Source organism: Alligator sinensis, unplaced genomic scaffold, assembly GCF_000455745.1.
Source record: "Alligator sinensis unplaced genomic scaffold, ASM45574v1 scaffold1203_1, whole genome shotgun sequence".
NCBI classification, from domain to species: Eukaryota; Metazoa; Chordata; order Crocodylia; family Alligatoridae; genus Alligator; species Alligator sinensis.
In genome coordinates, this window is record NW_005842727.1 from 737,047 (window position 1) to 756,590 (window position 19,544).

The 19,544-nt window shown below is 43.2% G+C and overlaps 1 protein-coding gene across 1 annotated transcript in view; it reads right to left on the reverse strand.

Annotated features, from left to right (window-relative positions):
• The window catches only part of LOC102373348 (sperm-associated antigen 16 protein), a 723,196-nt gene that overhangs the window by 662,223 nt on the left and 41,429 nt on the right, over positions 1-19,544 (reverse strand). The window contains exon 5 of the mRNA XM_006034344.3: positions 10,793-10,944. Within this exon, the coding sequence (XP_006034406.3) occupies positions 10,793-10,944 (152 nt within the window). The remainder of the gene's footprint in view (positions 1-10,792; positions 10,945-19,544) is intronic.

Here is a 19,544-nt window from a genome sequence, read left to right on the forward strand (position 1 = left end):
CCCCTAAGTTGGGTTTTGCTTTACTATGGTTTGGCCCTGCTCCAGTCTCTGCTCCTCGCCCCTATAACTTCTATCTCATTTCTCCCTCTTCTGCTTCTGGCTCACTGCCACCTCCAACATCTGTCCTGAGCTCCTCTCTGCCTCCAAACCCCCTGTTTCTTTGGCAGTGTCTTATCCTCACTGCCTTTTCCTTTTCCCCTGAACAACCAGGTTTCTGCCTCAGTTTCTTTCCTGGCTGTCTCCTCCTTGCCACCACTTATCTTCCCACCCCCAATATCTCAGCTGTCTGCCTCATGTTTCCAGCCCCAGTCTACCTTAAGTAAACCCAAGCCTCAATTTCTCAGCCAGCTTCTCTATAGTCTACTGGTTCTAATCCTGGTTCTGGCAACTTTCACTCCCTACACTTTAACTCTCTCTCACCTGAACCTTCCCCCAAGTATCCCTGGTACCCCAAGCACACACATACACACTGTACCATCCAAGTTAGGAACTTACCTGTGTGTATGTGTTGGTGGGTTGTATCTGCGTAAACTGGTGTGTGTGTGTATATATGTCATTGTGTGCATGATACATGAATTAGTGATCTGGGTCTAAGTTTTGGAGTGTATAGTGTATGTGCTTGAATTGGTGATAGGTATGCATGTGCCTAGGCTGGTTTGGATGTATATGTGCCTGAGCTGGTAGTGTGTGTGTGTATGCACCTAATTGATTTGTGTGTTTGTATATGTGCAATTGTGTCACACCCTCCTGTCTAACAGTGCAATGTTGAGATCCTGAGAGTTACCCTGACCCCACAAGGCAACACTTTCAGCCTGCTACATATGATTAGTGTGGCCAAGCACTCCATGAGCTAAAGCCAGACAGGTTGCCTCGTGCCTCATCTGCATATACATTTTTGGAGGACTCCAGAATTTGTGAAAAGAACACCCAGTTCCAGTCATGAGTGGGGGCTAATTAGCACATAGATCCTCTGTGCAGGGGTGGAGGAGGATTGCTATCTGGAATACACACTGTGCAGTGCTGAGCTATGGGGTCATCATGGCTTGAAACACTGGTTGGTTCTGCTGAGGCCAAGCCCGATGAACTATATGGTAAATCATAAGACTTTTGGATTTGGACTAACATGCATATTGAGTGCATTTACATATGTGCTTTAATGTGCAGCAGCCTATTTTACTGCGCATTAATGCATCACATCAAAAGCTGTGTTAATACACGAGTGTGCAGTAAAAATAGCGTACGGTACATTAAGTGTCACCATAAAAGCATGTGCTTTCACTACTGTATGGTAGGACAACCTAATGAGCATTTATTTAGGACCTCACATTAGAGGGTACTTTTACACGTGCTCCAGGGGCAGGGAAGATGGCACTTTAATTAGAGTGGCTCTAATTAAAAGCACCACTGCATCTTGTGCATCAGCATCCCTGCACTTAAAAATGGTGGCAGGGTGGCAATTGCCACATTCCAGCAGACTCGATTAATCAAGTCTGCTCTGACATGCTGGAATTCCAGCGTACCGGAGCAGCCTCAGCACTCATGTACAGGCACTCAGAGGTACTAAATTTAACATGCATTAGGAAAAGTGCATTAATGAATGTGTAGATGTGTCTACTTTATACTATATGTAAGTAGGTACAAAAATGCTGCTTAAATTATGCAAATTACTACAGATATATTTATTTTAAGGTCAGTTTTTTCAACTGTGTTCCTCGCTTCTGTGTGCTCAGGGAGTATGGGGTCTGACAATAAGGAGTGGGGGAAGGTGCTTCAGGTGGAAGAAACTGTAGGGGGAGGGCAAGAGGGTTACCTGATCCCCCAGATTTATTTCTCCTGCTGTGGCAGCAGGAGAGGGACAAATTCAAGGCAAAACTCCAATAATTATATAATATACCTGGAAAATTATAACAAATGTATAAAATTACCAGGTATAGTATATAGAATCTAATTATATTCAGGGTCATCTTGTATTTGAATACATACAGTAGATTATAATCCTCTTAGCATAGTGCTTTCCCCACAAAAAGAGTTTCAGTGAGAGAATTTACTTAGCAAAGAACCTTATTTTTTTTTAAGTTGGGAATGTTGGCATAAACTTTCTAGAGTCCTGATACAAAGCCCACTGAAGTCAAGGGAAAGACATTTATTGACTTCAGTGGATTTTGGATCTGGCTCTTGACACCTGAATTTGCAGAAATGCTAGAGGTGACTTAGGAAAGAGAACACTCTGAATATCTTCCAGCAAAAAAAACAAGTAAAAGAAAGGGAGACAATCATTCTTCCTTATGCTTCTTGTCTTCTGTTCCACTACTGCATTCAGAGGAGAAAAGGAAATTAAATGCAGATATTACAGTATACATATTCTGTAAGTTCCTTTGGAAAAAAATAGTTTACTTTTCAACAGGCTTTGTGACTCCTGCTTTTGTTGCTCCTGCTGCTACTGCTTTACTGAGGTATAATCTTTACTATTTCATGTAGGTTGCAGGACAGGATAGTACTTTAGAGCTAACTATTTCAGAAAGGCTTTTATATGCAATAGCTGATGAAGTACGCTGTAGAGCTGAGACATTTGCTATCATCATAGAATAGCATTTGAAAAGACTATAAGCAACCAACATTTAAAATCTGTTTGTGGAAGAAGAAATGGCATAATGAATATCAGCTCTCAAATTTGATCAGATTACATATACAGGCATGTATAAAGCACTATTTATCTTTATAACTGTAAGTTTCATTAGCATCTGATGAAGTAGGCTGTCACCTACAAAAGTTTATGACTTCCTGAGCAAGTTAGTCTCAAAGGTGCCAACCTGCCATGCCTTCTGCCTGACTTCAGACTAACACAGATAACTGCCTCCATTTAACATATCATTAAAATTAAGAATTTCTGACAAGGCTGTTATACAGCAATAATAATGGATCAGGGGATAATTGTAAAGGCTTGGGCTCTTCTCCTGCAAATACATGGGCATTTTGGTACATTTCATGTACCAAATATATGAACTGAACCAAATGGCTCTGATCCACATCTTATACAAACTGTTATGGTACCGAATGCAACGGAATAGTACCAATTTACATTTGCTGGACATCTGGCTCAGAAAGATGTAAGCTTGCAAGTTTCAAGGATCAGGGTCCTAGTTTATTCTGCCTTATTTTTGTAATTTTTCCAGGGAGTTTTACAGTTATAAAGAAAACTGAAACTTTATACATGCATGTATATGTAATCTGATCAAGACACAAGGTCTTAAAAATCATGAGAGCCGATATTCAGTATTGCATTTTACTTCCACTGATTTTTTAAATGTCATTTGGCATAATCATTTTCAAACTCTATTCCACAGTGACAGTAAATGTCTCAGCCCCAGAGCTCTACAATGCACCTTTCAATAAAACTTTACACCTAATAAAACTTTAGAGAATGAAATTACATCTTACAATAAATTACTGCTAGAAATAGAACACATATGACACTGACAAGCTGAAACTGCCCTGCTAATAAAAACACAAAACCTTCAACTGCAGAGTGCACTATGCCTGAAACCTGATATAAATTAATAACAATAATAGAAAAGCTATAAATGTCTACTCCAAAACGATATAGACAATCATATTATCACAGCTTGTCTATAATTTTGCTCAACTATGAGGCTTTTCTGCTGAAGTAAATATCTTAAGTATTAGATTCAAATTCTTAATCCATCAGGTATTTATACTACCAATACTAGCAAATCAAATGGTAGATATATAAGGAATATGGTTTCAATACCAACTGTATGACCCAACTGAGCCACTGAACAAAATTAGGAAACTAAGGAAATATATTCCCATTAAAGGAATTCCCTGCTGCTTTTTCATTGTTGTGATAGTTGATTTCAAATCAAAGACACCTTGAGTGCATCCACATCACCCTACATCACCATGATAACGCACTACAGTAATATAGAATGACGTAGGTCTACATGCAACTGGCAGCTACTTCATCGAAGTGGTGCACTCCCCCATCTTATCATGCCAGTATGGTGAAGTAGCAGTGAAAACAAATTGTGCGCCACGTAAACAGCGCAATACGGGCAGTTACTGCACTGTGCTTTAGTACTTCCAGAAGTTGCATCCAAAAGGTGCAGTAACAACGTTCCTGTAGGGTGATGTGTAGATGCACCCCTTGGGTTTTAAATTAAGTTACCTATTACAGGATAGTGGGACAATGCAGTAATGAGTATCCTTGGAGGAAAATTTTTAGTATGGACCTCTATCCAAAAGAGTAAAAAGCACTTCCATTACCAGATCTCATTCATATTTGAAGAATACACATTTCTAAATTTTGCCATGGTCTCAAAGACACTGGGCACATCTTCATGTGTGCATTTACTGCACAGTAACCAAAATTACTGCTTAGTATGGGCACATGTCTACACATGTACACCTGTACTGTGCAGTAAATATGGCAACTTACACTGACTTGGGTGTAAATTTGATACCTGCATGATGCCTAGCATGATGCCAATTAGTTACTGAGCAGTAATGCATGTGTAGATGCCTTATTGCACAGTAACACTGTGTGTGGACTGATTTGGGACTAAAAGTTAGTCCCAAGTCAATCTACAAACAGTGTTAATGTGCTTTAATGCCTGCATATGTAGACAGTGGCCTATTCCCACTTACTGCACAGTAAATTTCAGCCAGCATAAATGTACATGTAGACACGCCCACTGTGCATGAAACCTCAGACTATGGGAATAATGGCTGCTGCAATCCCTAGGAGGCAGGGGTTTATGCTGGACATGGTGCATCCCTGAGGCTGGGAGCCCCATCAGCTGGGATGGCTCCCAGACAAGGGAAGTCTTGATACATGTGCAAATTAAAGCTCGAAAGCAACCACCTATAAAGTTAATATACATTTTTGAGGTCTAACTTCATAGCTGGTTGGAGTTTTTTATTGTGTAATAACTGCTTTGCATGTGTATGTGTAGCTGGTCTCCAAGTAACTTGCAATTAACTGGTTAATTGTGTAATACCTGTACTGTGTAGAGGGAGCCTAAAACAATATGAACAGTTCACTCTGTCTGAACCTTTCAAAGATGTAATCCTCCAATGATGTCTCCTGGCATACTTTCAAAAACATTATTTTTATGCTCAATTTTATTTCTCTCACATTTTCTTCATTCCCTTTTTCCCTATTTCACTATAAAAGACACTCCTTGAAAATAGAATTTTAAAACTATATTTGTCAAGTGTTTACTCCAAACTGGAACTAATGGGACAAACTCTTATTTATATGTAGGCTCCTTTAAACAGACAAAATAAATCCAGCTTCAATTTACATCCACCACAATCACCTTTACATCCCAGGATAATTAAACACATTTTATGCATAAATGAGAATCAGACTCATAATGTTTTGTGACAGTCTTCAGTAAAAATTGAAATGTTACAAAATGATCATAATTCATCTAAAAGAATACTTAACTATGTAGGATGTGGATTATTTTAGCAGGGTCTTCGGCTACAAAGACAAGGGACCTAAGGAATTTCTAATAAGCTGCACCACAGAGCCACAGGATAAGCTCAGAGAGGGGCTGGGTGTGATGCCAAAAGGTCCAGGAACCCAGGAAGTGACTGAATGTGGGGCCAGTGGGGTTACAGGAGCCTGGGAAGGGACAGAGCATAAGAGACCAAAGGATCTGAGAACCCAGAGAGGGGCTGAGTGAGGGACTGGGCAGGGGGAGTTCTGAAAGCCCAAGGGGGCTGCATGTGGGACTTGAGGGTGCAAGAGCCCAGAGCAGGGCTGAGAGCATAGAGAGAGAACAACACAGAATTATGACACCTGAGAGGCTTCGGGTGTAGTTTAGGGGAGGAACAGAGCTACACAATCAGCAGGGGTGGGCAATTATTTCAGCTGGAAGACTGTTTAATAACTTTTGGTCAGCTGTCAAGTGCTGCAAGGGCAGCCCCAGCCCTTGACAGGTGCCCCACCCCCTGGTTGCCCTCTTGGGACTGGAAGTCCCATCCCTAGGCCCTGACCTCTGCCACTAGAAGTCCCTCCCTTTGCCCCCAGAAGTACTCGGGGCGGGGGGGCAGGGTTTCCCATCTTGGAACTGGATAAAAACAAATCATATACTTAAAATCAAACATGTACTTCAATATATTTTAATTTTATTTAAAAAAATATTTTTGTCCAGATTTGTGTGTGTTTACCTACTGTATATAGAGGTGACTGCATAATAGCTCAAAATAAAGTCTTATTGTATATTCTGTGTGGAGTGTCTGAGTGTGAGAGTGCATGGGATTTGTTGGGGGATGTGTGTGTGAGGTTTGTGAAGGGGTGTGGAGGGGGTGTTTGTGTGTGTGTGTGTGTATGTGTGTGTGTGTGTGTGTATGGGTAAGTGTGGGGTTTGTGGAGGAGTGTGGGGAGTTTGTTGGGGGAATATGTGGGGGAGCATAGGTATGGGGTTTGTGGGGGCTGGGCCTCCCCACCACACTCCCATCCCTGCTATGGTGCACAGCCTTCACCACCGGTGGCAGCAGCAGCAGGCAACAGGCCCTTGGGGTGCTCATGGCCTGTGGCAGGCAGAGCCCCCCAGTGGCATGCAGCTCTGGCTAAGTTCCAGGAGCTGAATGTGCTGGCATGGAGCGAGCCTGGCCTAACCCGTGGGTGTGCACCTTCAGGCCAGATCAGGCCGGCTCCATGCCAGTATGTGGGGCTCCTGGCACTGCAGGCAGGAGCTGCATGACTCATGCCAAGCCAGGCCTGGCCAGGCTGACTTCATGCCTCCACGTGGGGTTTCCAGCACTCCAGCAGAGAGCGGCATGTGGAGGCACAGAGCCAGCTCAGCTCAGCCCAGCCCAGTAGTGCACACTCCAAGCTGCAATGCCAGGAGCCCCATATGCTGGCATGGAGCCAGCCAAGCCCATCCTGACAACATATGCTCCCGGCTGCAGTGCTGGGAGCCACACAGGGAGGCATGGAGCCCACTCAGCCTGATGGCATGTGAACTGAAAGCCACAGGAAGTCAAGTGCCATTGGGTTGGGTGGAGTCAACGCTGCCAGGTGCAGATCCCTGCTGGAGTGCAGGAAGGCCCATGTGGAGACAGAGCTGGCCTAGCCCAACCTGACCCAATGGCGCATGGCTCCCACCTGCAGTGATGGGAGCCCCACAGTGATGGAGGCCAGAGGGTGGAAAAGACTTACCCTCATCAGATGAGAAGAGGAGTCAGCAGGACACCACACCAGAAAGTGAAAGTAAAACCGTGGCGTTCCTAGCTGCCGCGACAAAGGAAGAAAAGAAAAAAAAACTGCTGAGGTGGAAGGAGCCATGACTGGCTCCAAGTTGGCGTGGGCATGCCTTATAACAGTGTGCCGGGGCCGATTCGCTACCTGAAACCCTGAAGCAGAAATAAAAAGATCAGCAGGGAATCAGCGGGAGGACCTGGAAGTGAGGTCCCCAACCAGCCTGGAGGGGCCAGATACTGAACACAGTCCCAGCCCAGGGACGTGGTGGCTACCCCAAGGCGGGATTTGCTTGAAGAGCCAGAGCCAGAAATGGCTCTATAACTTACCAGAGGAGACTCTGTGGATCTTGGAGATCCACAACACAGACTGGGTCCTGGCAGGACCACATAGAGAAAGGACCGATGAACAAACAACCCACAGCAGGCATAAAACTCAGATCAAGGGTGAGATGACAATCTGAGACCAATGAGACACGTAAGTAAGGCAAAGCATGGCTGGGGATAATCAGGTCAAATAACATCCCGATCCCTCCATAATAAATTAAAAGCGCCAAAAATGCAAAGCATGAATAAGACTAATGCTGGTGGCCCAGACAACATCTTTGGTTGGCGTTAGGTGGGGTGTAGGGAAGGCGGAGCCCTGAGCAGGAAGGACAACTGGAACAACTGAAGGAAGGTACCAGGAAGGATGGGATAGACCACCTTCCTCCCCATTAACATTAATTTTCCAGCAAAGATGTGGCAGGAGAGACCCCCCTGGGGTGCTGACCAAGGTCCAGTACATTAACAATTTTGTTCCTTTCTTAAAGCTACGGTGAAGCCAGAAAAATCCACATGACCTTGATGCACAGGTGAAAGACATGGGAAACCACACAGAGCCTGCCCAGTCCGATGGTGTGAAGCCTCCAAAAGCCCACCTCCTGCCAGCTTTCAGAGGGGCAGTTGTTGGTGGGTAATAATTTTTTTGGAGGGACCCTGCAGGCAAGACAGAATGGTTTGGTTGGCTGGATTTGGCTCGCAGGCTGTATTTTGCCTGCCCCTGCCTTAAGGCAATGACTACAGACACCTGGTAATCATTAGAATGAGACCAGGTCCAGGAAGCCCTGGGGCAGCCTCCCTTATATAAACATAGATTACATCAAGGCATGGCAGGAAAGAGAAGGAGTGACTGCCCAAAGGCAGTGGAGCAGCCAAGGGTTGAAAGGACTCCAGGGGCTTTACAACCACCCCTGGAGACAACCTGATTACAGTAGGAATAGAAGAGATGCCTTGGCAGAGAGAGAGGGCATCACACTGAGCATGCTCAGAGAGGAAACAGTGGAACAAGATTTTTATTTATTTATTTTTTTAAAGACAATTTTTTTTTCCCAAGAAAGTCAAAGAGGAGTTTTCAGCTCTCACTTAGTGCCCCTCAACATATTACACATGTGCCGCAATTTATGTAATAATTTAAAGCACCATAAAATGGCAGACTAGCTATGATGAGGAACATTTTTAAGGCTGATTTCTATGGCACCTTAAACTGAACATGTGGCATGTATGGGGCTGCCCCAGGGACAGTGCTGACAATTAGCTGCTTGTCAGCCCCAGTCCCAATGTGGCCCCGGCCTTGGCTCTGGGCTTATATTGACAATCAGCTGATTATAAGTCCCAGCTTTGATATCAAACCAGGATCGTAGGAAAGCAGAGGTGGAAGAAACTTCACAAGGTGATCTAGTCCATCTCCCTGCTCAAGGCAGTATCATCCCAGACCAGACCATCCTAACCAAATGTCTGTCTAAGCTGCTCTAGAAAATTTCCAAGGATGGAAATTTCATAATATCTGTAGGTAGCCTGTTCCAATCCTTAACCACCTTCATAGCCAGTAAGTTTCTCCTAATTTCCAATCTAACTTTCCTTAGCCACAGCTTGAGGTCATTGATCCTAGTCCTGTCTCCTATGGCCACAGAGAAACACCCATCTCCATCCTCTCTGTAATCACTTTTCAGGTATTTCAAGATTATTATCAAATGCACCCCCAGTCTTCTCTTCCCCAAACTAAATAACCCTTGTTCATTCAATTTTTCTTCATAAGTCATACTTCCCAGACCTATAATCATTTTACTTACTCTGCACTGGACTCCTTCCAATCTATATCCTTCTTGAAGCATGGGGTCCAAAACCGGACACAATATTTCCTAACCAGTGCTGAATAGAGTAGAAGAATCACTTTCCTTAATTAACAAATGATGCTTTTGTTGGTACAACAAGGTACACTATTGGACTTTTTCGTAATATGAGCACACTAGGGGTGTACCAATAGAAAAATTTGGGGCCAATACCAATGGCTGATTTTTAACAAGCCATATCAGCCAATACCAATCTGATTCTGTTATGCAACCAGGCAGCATGGAGAGTGGTGTCTGGCTGGTAAGACTGTTGTGGGGGAAGGGGCAGGGGGGAGGGAAGGGGTAGTGGGGGCAGATCAAGGCCCCTGTGGTGAGGGAGAGAGCAGGGCTGGGGCTGGGGCAGGGGCAGGTGCTGCGCAGCCGGAGAAGAGTAGGGTACGGAGTGAGAACGGCTTGTCTGGGGGCTACAGGGAAGAAGCAGTTCCTGTCACTGCACACAGCCCCGGAAGACATGGGGGGCATGTACCCCCAGGCTTGCACAAAGCAAAGGTGGGGAGCACTGGTGATGCAGACTGCCCAGCAGAGGTTGCACCCCTCACTGTGATGTGCAGCACTGGCCGAAGCTGTACCCTGCTGGGCACCAGTGCCCTGAGCACCCCTGCCTGCTGCTGCCATCACCTGCAAGGGATGCACACCATGGTGGGAATGGTGTATGAGGGGGGCTCCCCACACCCTCTCCACCCTCCCTCACACACTTTCCACCCCAGCTCTACCCCACTGGGTATGGGCTCCGTGGTGCTGCCAGCTCCAGCCCCATGCTCCCACCCAGCTGCAGCTCTGTCCCACCCCCACCCCTGCTCCCACCCTACTTGTTGTCTGGAGCCAGTGGGAGACCAGGGAAGCTGAGGAAGTCAGCCCCACCCTGGGACCATACCAAGTCACACTAGGCTATTGACACCCACCTTGCAAGTTCAGGGAAGCCTGAGATCATGAGCTTTGGCTCTCCTGCACTGGCAGGTAAAAAGAGAATGACTATGAGCTGAGCCCTGATTCAAAATCATACCTCCTGCCTTGCACATCAGCATGCACATGTCGAATGGCATGAGGTGTAATTATTGCCTCAGATCCCATGGCAGGGCCCTAAGTCAGAGTAAACTCATGCAGCAATTTCAGAGCCTTCCAAAATTTTAGGTATTGGATTTTTCACTTGGATTTGGAAAAAAATCATTACATAGTCCCAGTTGTGACTCTAAATCTTAGACTGGTAAAATGGCTATAACATTTTAATTTATATTAAAGTGAGAACAAAACTCAAGTGAAATTAACACACAGTAAAAACATGAGAGGAAAAATGAGAAACCCTAGCACAATTCCTCAAGCAGAACAGGGAAAACGAAAAGGAAACAATTTTTAAAAGTATATTTTAACTAAATGAAGTAAAGATTTCATACCTTTGGATATCTTTTGCCCAATTGCTTTGTTGGATCTTTGGCTGGATCATGTGGTACAACTCCAGTATATGCAATTCTTTGTTCCCTGGCTTCTTGAACAGTTTTCTGGGTGGGACCCTCTAACCCACCATTCATCTTACACTTGTGACCTGCTATAATATAAAAATGATTAAATGATATGAATTGTGTATAAATGTTTTAATAACGTGATAATATGAACAATATTCATTATATGTACGTACATCTGTGTACATCATATTTCTATACTTAAACGCATGTTTACTTAATGATACCCTTAACATGGCACTTGAAACACAAGTATGAAACATGTCTCTAAACTGATATTTTATCAAACTCTCTGTGTTGTACATGTTGGAAACACCAACCCTTTTAAGTACAAGTGTAGAGGTGATTACATTTTAACTCAGTTTTAATGCCCTAGATTTCATAATGTTCTGCAGATCGTACTGACAACATGTGACTAACAATGTTGAAATAGTTATAAATAAGCTGACAATTATGTGGGGGAAAGTCATAATTTTCAGCACTCAAAAATGTATGTATATTAGGCTTGTGCAAAGCCACTAGTATTCTCTTCAGATTTGGACTCGGCCAATTTGAGGGACAGTGATTCGATTTGGTGATTCAAATCACTATCCCAAATCGATTCGTCCGAATCTGATTTGGAGATTCGGCCACCGCCGAATAGGCTGAATCTCCAAATCAGACAGGCCCCTTCCCCTCCCTGCTCTCCCAGCCCCATCAATGGCTGCCCTGCCCAGCCCCAGCCTCCTGGCTCTTAAAAAAAATAAAAAATAAAAATAATAAAAAAGCCCTGCACTCACCGACTGGCTGCTATTGATCGGGCTGGGAGAGCAGGCAGGGGATGGGGGCTCATGGCAGAACCCCCCATGCAGTGCGGGGCAGTGAGGGGTAACAGGTATTGCCCCCCCTCCCTAGCAGCAGCTGTTGAATTTGGGGGTTGGTTTTTTTTTGTTAAGTGCTGGGACGCTAGGGCCGAGCAGGGCAGCTATTGATGGGACTGGGAGAGGGGGCGGAAGTCAGGAGGTGCTTAGGGGGGCTTAGGGAGCAGGCAGGGAATGGGGCCAGGCGGGGGTCCCTGCATGGTCCCTGCCCTCCTCCTCCAGCCCCCACCCCCCACTCCCTACTTACTGGCACGGAATCTGGGCCCAGCTCCCTGTGGCAGTGGTGGGGACTGCCCAAAACTCTGAAGCTCTCTGAATCTTTTCTGAATGAATTCAGAGAGTTTCAAATCGATTCAGACATTTTTATTGGTCTCCCAATTTGATTTGGATTTGGAGATTCAGCTGCTAAATCGGACCAAATCTCCTCCAAATCAAATCAGCACCTAACGCTTCGCATAGCCCTAATGTATACAGTTGGGAATTAGTCTTAAGGCAATATATGAGGAAAAAGAGATACAACTCCTCTTTCCTTTTCTCCCAGAGGTAGAGGTGACATTATATTTTATGTACAGTGAGTGTGAACGTCTAATTTCTTACTCCATCAATACTTGAGAGTAACTAGCTGCCCACTGCATCTTATCTAACAATCTGCCAATGCTTTCAAACATAGAAAAAACATTAGTCTGGTGTTTCTGCTAAAATGATAAGCAGTGAGATGTTAGTTACTGCTAACATTTAAATTTCCATCCAGCCTTCGCAATTTATGCTCCATAGAGATAAATGGGAACATTTACAGTATTTTCAGGTTCTCTGCACACTCAGGCAGACATGACGACATTGGTTTGTATCTTCTTCACATTTGGAAATTTGACATTGCAGCCATACAGGAAACAATGTATGCATATTTTTACCACTCTCCCGGGTATGTTATGTACACCTCAGAAAGAAAGAGTGGAGCACTGAATTTTAATGAGATTTGGGCTCCTAAATCCTTACTGATCTTCTGAAAATTCCAGTCTGAAACATTTCAGATAAGAAAAGAGTGGACCAATACAAAAGGAAACCAGGAAGTACATTTTTAAACCCATGTTCTTTGTAAGTAGTTACGCAAACAGCTGGGTCATAAATTCAAGCAAGGAAAAAAAAGAAAAAGATAGAATGAAAGAATAAATCAAAACATAGCTTACATCAAACAAGGAACAAAACTTAATACAGGTTATCAACTGTGAAAAAAGAATCCAAATCTTAACAGGCTAGCCTATTTTTTTAATCAACATTTTAGAAGTGAAGACCACTGCAAATAACATTTCCTGGAGTACAGCATATTGCAGAATGGTATTATTTCTTTGAAAAAGTTTCTCTTCAACCAATAACTGTCACCCACTAGCAGTTATGCTGCTCATGGGACATTGGGTTTGTTTGTGCTTGTGAAATATACATACTTATAAACCACCACAGAGCTATGAAAATTAAAGAGCTTAAAAAGTCAGTAACCGCTTGAAAGAATGATCAAATTCTAAAGGATTATTGTGATTACATTCCATCAAATGGTAAAAGCTCATGTTTTTAGACTTCCCATTCTGACTCATATGGTTGGAATAGGGTCAACCAGGTTTAAGTGTTATAACCGATGCCTTTTAAATTTCCTTTGCGTGACATCCTAAAAGCAATTACATCAGATCAAGGAAAGGAGAAGCATGGTTAACAGACTTAGCAATGTGTTAATTCAACCATGAGGAGGGAAACTCATTGAGTTGAACTTTAAAATATAATTGGGTAATAAATATTCAGTTGCAGGTAACAGAGAATAAAAGAAATGTACTGAACAAGTAACAGTTTTATTGTAGGGTTTTTTTTTAAAGCAACTCTAATAGCAGTGCTCAGTTTCAATGTATAGAGACTCCAAAATAGTGATTACTTAGAACTTTGGGGCAGACCAACTGGTCTTTGTTCTGTTCTGCGATCTGAAACATAGGGTCCAGGTACATGCCTACAATCTTTGGCATCGTGGTTAAACAAATCAATAATGCATAATCATGTTTCACTGCAATTCTATTAGCCCTCCCTTATTCTAGGATTTTGGGTAGGGCATTCTTTTTATACAGAAGGTAAAATGGGATTTTTCATAAAAATTTTCACAAAAAAGGTCGCAATTAAAAAACATTGTAAATTCAAAATGTCTCCATAGTTCTACTAATTTAACCTTATTGGTCCAAGTGTTTAAAGGGGCAATTATGAACAGTTTAAAAAGGAATCATATGAATACGTTTACTAGGAATATATAGATACTTAAAGTGTGTTAAAGCGTTTTGATGAACTGATGCTTTTAATAGAACTTCTAGCTACTATTCATTGATTTAGGAAATTTGAGAAGGGAAGCATAGTAATACCTAAAAAGAGAGGGTAAACATCTACTAATGACATATGAGCAGGAGGTTAAACATCATGGACAACTGCAAGGACTAAGGGCACTTTTTTACATGTGCTCCGGGTGTGCAGGGGACGGTGCTTTAATTAGAGAAGCTCCAAGAGCCATTCTAATTAAAGTGCCACAGCATCTTGTGTATCAGCGTCTGATGAGACTTAGTTAAGCACCCCCACCGCCATTTTGAAATGTGGGGACACTGATACATAAGACACGGGAGGCTGCTGGAGCATGGTAATTGTCATGTCTCAGCAAACTCGATTAATCATGTCTGTTCCAACACACTAATTACAGCACATCAGAGCAACCTCCACACTTATGTACAGCTTAATTGCCCAGGTTTGTACTTCAATGTATTCAAAGAAGATTTAGTTGTGAACTTTCTTTAGCAATTTACTCCTCCATGGTAGATGTCTTCTTTGCTAAGTCATTTGACGGCAGTGGAATGGCAATAACTCAGTGAGTGGGTAGCAATATAAAATAAAAAATATCAGTGATACATTGTCAAATGTGTAAAAAAAAATAATGTGATGAACACAAGAACAGAATGAAAATGGTCTAAAGCTCTAAGCCTGACATGGTACTATGATTCTTATCAACACAACACCATTTTCCAATTGGACAGCTGCAATAAACCCAGAAGATTTGAATACTACTTAGTAGAAACACAGGTAATATTTTCTTTCTATCCATAAATCCCCTGTCCTTATCATCCACACACTACTTTTTATCAAACACTCCACAACTCTGAAGACAAGCTGATTTTTTTCTATGTAAATATATCAGCCTCTAGAATACGGAATTATTTGTCTTTATAAAATTAAAATAGCTATTGTATTTTCATGCAAAATCAAGTTCCCATTGTATAAACACAATAATGTTTTTCTTTAAATAACTACTGATAAATAATTTTAAAAATCAGAAAGCTGAAGAACCAAGTGACTTCAGAGTTAGCTTGCATTTGTACCTTTTCAGTACCCATAGAAGAAACAATTATAGTTCAGGAAGTATGTACAAAAGATCTGACAAATAAGGCTACACCTGCAGCACTTAAAGAAAGAAACAGGTTAAAGGCTTAAACCATTTTTTACTTATGTTTTATTGGAAATCTGAAATTTCCTTTCAAATGAGGGGGTTATCTAGAGGCCAACCTGATCTTCTTTCCTTGCACATTATTTCATAGATTTCATAGATATCAGGGCTGGAAGGGACCTCGGAAGATCATCGAGTCCAGCCCCCCGCCCAAAGGGCAGGAAGTCAGCTGGGGTCATAGGATCCCAGCAAGATAAGCATCCAGTTTCATCTTGAAGGTGTTCAATGAAGGTGCTTGAACCACCTCCGGTGGCAGGCTGTTCCAGACCTTGGGGGCTCGGACAGTAAAGAAGTTCTTCCTTATGTCCAGCCTGAAACGATCTTGAAGTAGTTTGTGACCATTCGACCTCATCATCCCTTGGGGTGCTCTGGTGAACAAACGTTCCCCCAGATGCTGGTGGTCACCCCTGATAAACTTGTAGGTGGCCATCAGATCACCCCTGAGCCTGCGCTTTTCCAGGCTAAAGAGCCCCAGGGCTCTCAGTCTGTCATCGTAGGGTCTGCTTCCCTGACCTCTGATCATGCGCGTGGCTCTTCTCTGGACTTTCTCAAGCTTCTCCACATCCTTTTTGAATTGTGGAGGCCAAAACTGGAAACAGTACTCCAGCTGCGGCCTCACGAAGGCCGAGTACAGGGGGAGAATGACGTCCCGGGATTTGCTTGAGAAGCATCTATGGATGCAAGCCAGCGTTTTGAGAAGTTATAGGCTTAGTTTTGGGGGCTTCACTTCACTTCACAGGATCATTTCCAAATATACAGCACACAAGAATGTTGAGCTAATACTATGGCTCAGTGAGATGCATGTTCAGATATTTTAGACACCCATTTCCTCCATGAGGGCTGATTGTGATCTTGCATCATGATCATACTTGGGCCAGCCCAGTGCTTTACAGTGGTGTAACTCAAATCAGAAAATCAGAATCAGGCTTGTTCTCACATTCCAAGGTGCCCAGAAAGGAAGCAAGGGAAATTATTCCTGCCCCCCAACTCCACCCCCAGTAAGTGGAAGCTGGCTGAGTGAGGCAGAATCACAGAATCATAAGGCCGGAACTGGGCCATGTAGCCCAACTTCCTTCATGGAGTCAGGTTTTATGTTATCATTTCTCTTGCTCGTTTAAGGTTGAGGATTTAAGCCCTGATCTAAAGCAATCAAGGTTAGCTTATACCTTTCCCCAGTGCTCTGAAGAATGTGGGTCTCAGGCACAGCCTACCCGGCTTCACTTTTGGGTTTGACACATGTCAAGTCAGAACAGATAGAAAATAGAGCGATAAAATTTGCTCCTTTTTTGGTGAAAGTTGCACGTTTTAAAGATGAAAATTAAAAACAGTCCCAGAAAGAAGGGTTTTTTTTTTTGGTTAAGCAAAATATTATGTCTGTGTCCAATTCAGGCATGTTTTTCTGAATCAAGACCTCAGTACCTTGCAGGAGATGCTTAGGCACAGGTAGATCCTTGGGGCATGTCCCCACTAATGGGAATGTGCCTTATCCCAGGGACAATTGGCAGTGGCACATATTTGTACCATTGCTAGTTGCTCCTGGATATGCCCCGCACATGTGCTCTGGTGCAGGGCAAGTTGCCCTGGGTGGGGTAGGGGTGGCTGGGGCCCCAGGGGCCTGGGGTCCTGAGGCTGCAGCGGTGGTAATCCGGGTACTTGGTGCAGCCTGGCCCTGGTTAGCCAGGCTTCTGTGTCTGGCAACACATGCTGCAGTCACGTGTGCCATGCCACTTTTTTTTCCTGTGTTTTCTTTTAAATATCGGTACTTCCTGGTATTTAATTTTGCCACTGTGCTGCAATTATGCAGTGTGGCAAACAGATTCACGTGCGCTGTGTGCATTTCATGGTGCCTCAGAAGACTTTGAAGTGCTGCAAACTGCACGTTTCTGCTTGTGGGGATGTGGCCTTGTTGTCCTATCTTGGTGTCAATAACAAAAATATATCCCCCTTACTTGCATTCTGTTTTGTGCATGTGGCTTTGATTTGGGGAAATGTTTAATAAATAGATCAGGAGCTGAGGAGGCGGGGAGGGTTAAATGCATCCCTGCTGTAACTGGTTGCAATTGGTGGAGCTAATGCTACCTTGAGATGTGTCCCTGGCCTTTTGTTTAAAGTCCTTATTTTGATTCTTTGAAGAACTAGTAGTAAAAAGGAAAAGCTTCTCATAAACATGAATGTGCTAATTCTGAAGACATGTAGTAGGTTTTTTGTTGATACACTCTTTAAAAGCATGATCTGTTTTCTGCTTCTAGTTAAAGAGGGTAGTGGCAGTCTTTAGTGGCTGTGTCAGTGTAGCCCATATTATTATGTACAGATGTGCCAGCTGCAAGTAGGCATTATCTCTTTGATAGTGCTAAGCACTTTACAGTGGGTCACTGAGGTGCAGCTCTCAACCAATAGATCTAATTGCAATCCTTTTATGTTCTCTATGATTGCAGGTTTCTCCAGCACTATAAACAAATAGTAATCAACTAAACCTGTTACCTCTGAGCAGCAATGTCACGATATAAAATATTAACTGTTCAAAATACAGTAATGATGGTTTAAAACTGCATTTGTTTCTTAAAGGTAAAAAATAAGGGAAAATCAGGAGCACTGGTACTGGAAGCATGAAGAGCCCTCTGACTCTTTTTCATATAATGAAAAATTGTGTCTGTATACGACATGTTTTATGTGGTCAAATACAGTGTAAATATTGTGTACATCTTTTGCTATAGCAACAACATATTAGCAATGCCACAAATAATCTCTGTCTTGGAATCTACATTTTTATGACACAGTTATGCTAATACAAGACAAACATATTTTGCTGTGTGTCTAATCCACCCCAAATTAATCCATTTGTATTCCTATAATCCAACCAGCTCTTTTCTCACCTAAAGAAATATTAGACACTGGGCCCAAAATATACAGTGGAGACATGCTGGATCTGAAAGCAAAGGAGGCTGAATTCTTATTCTGTTTTAGGGAGGATGGGACCAGGGGGATTTTTCGTGTCAGCTCTTTTGTTTCCAGGGGTCTTGTTGAAGTAGCCTTTGTCAATTCTTTTGATCCACTAAACTGGGACATTAGTTTTCTACACTGTGTTGAAGAATTTCATTACTTATTTTGCTGATTACATTGAACTGCCATGTGCTGTTGTCTTGAGAATCAGCAATAGGTTTCTGTTGCTTCACTGTCTAGTGCATGAAGCTCTGTACACCAGCAGGCCTGAATGTACTATTTTGTGTCGCCTTTATCTGTCTAACAATTTGACTCAGATTGTTTCTTCCAAAACACTTTAATTCCATCTTCTTCTGAAAAAGATTCAAACCCATTTCTCAGGGACAAGAATAAAATTCCCCTGTCTCAAAAACATGCCTACCCACCAGGGTGTTCTGGGGTGAAGTGTTTTCAGCCTTTCATGTTGATTCACTTGAATTGAGCGACAGGAATTGAGCCCAGGTCTTCCACATGGTGAGGAAAAGTTCTAGCTCCTGAAATATTGAATGAAAGGTGATGTCCTTGCTACTGCTTTTTTGAGTTAACTGAAATCTTGCTGACATTTTTTTCCTCATCTAATATCATGCAAAAAGTTCAGATGGGTGAGTTGGGTGTAGTTCAGTGTTGTCACGTCATTTGGCAAACCTAATTGGAGGCTCTTTGAATAGTTTCAGGTCACCTCCTTCCTGTAGGAAAGAAGGATTGACAGAAGACTAGTAAGAACCATTGTCCCCCACTCCCACCATCCAAAGGGGTAGGCAGGGGAGGAAACACTTTGATGCTTCCAGTGAGTTCATTCATTTCCCCAGGGAAGACACAAAGACTATAGATTCCTAGATGCTTCATAGCCCCTGATGAAACACTGCAGTAAGTAAATCCTTGGGGGTAGAGGTTATTACGTGCCTAATTGCTAATACGTTGTGCTATGGCCTGGCTATTAAAGCACCATGGATTTCACTGCCTGTAGCATCAAGTCTTGCAATGGGAAATGTCTCTCTTTTCTCCATGGTGTTCTCTTTAGAAGAGGTGTAGCAAGTCAGGTCCATGCGCAGGGCGGTATTGGCTCCTACCATGCTGACTATGGCAGTGCAGTCAGCTGCTGCTGCAGCAGTGGTTTGCTTTTGAGCACCCCCTCCTCCCACACCCAACAAAGGTGGTACCCAGGGACACTGCCCCCTGCCCACACTACCCCTCCTTCCCCAAGTTATGCTACTGCTGTTTAGAGAAGCTTTTTCTGACCCCAGAGCATTCTGTGGATTGGAGCCAATGGCTCTTAACTTACGGCCCCGTGAAGATCTTGCTGTGAGGGAAGTGGCCAGCCTAGGCAATT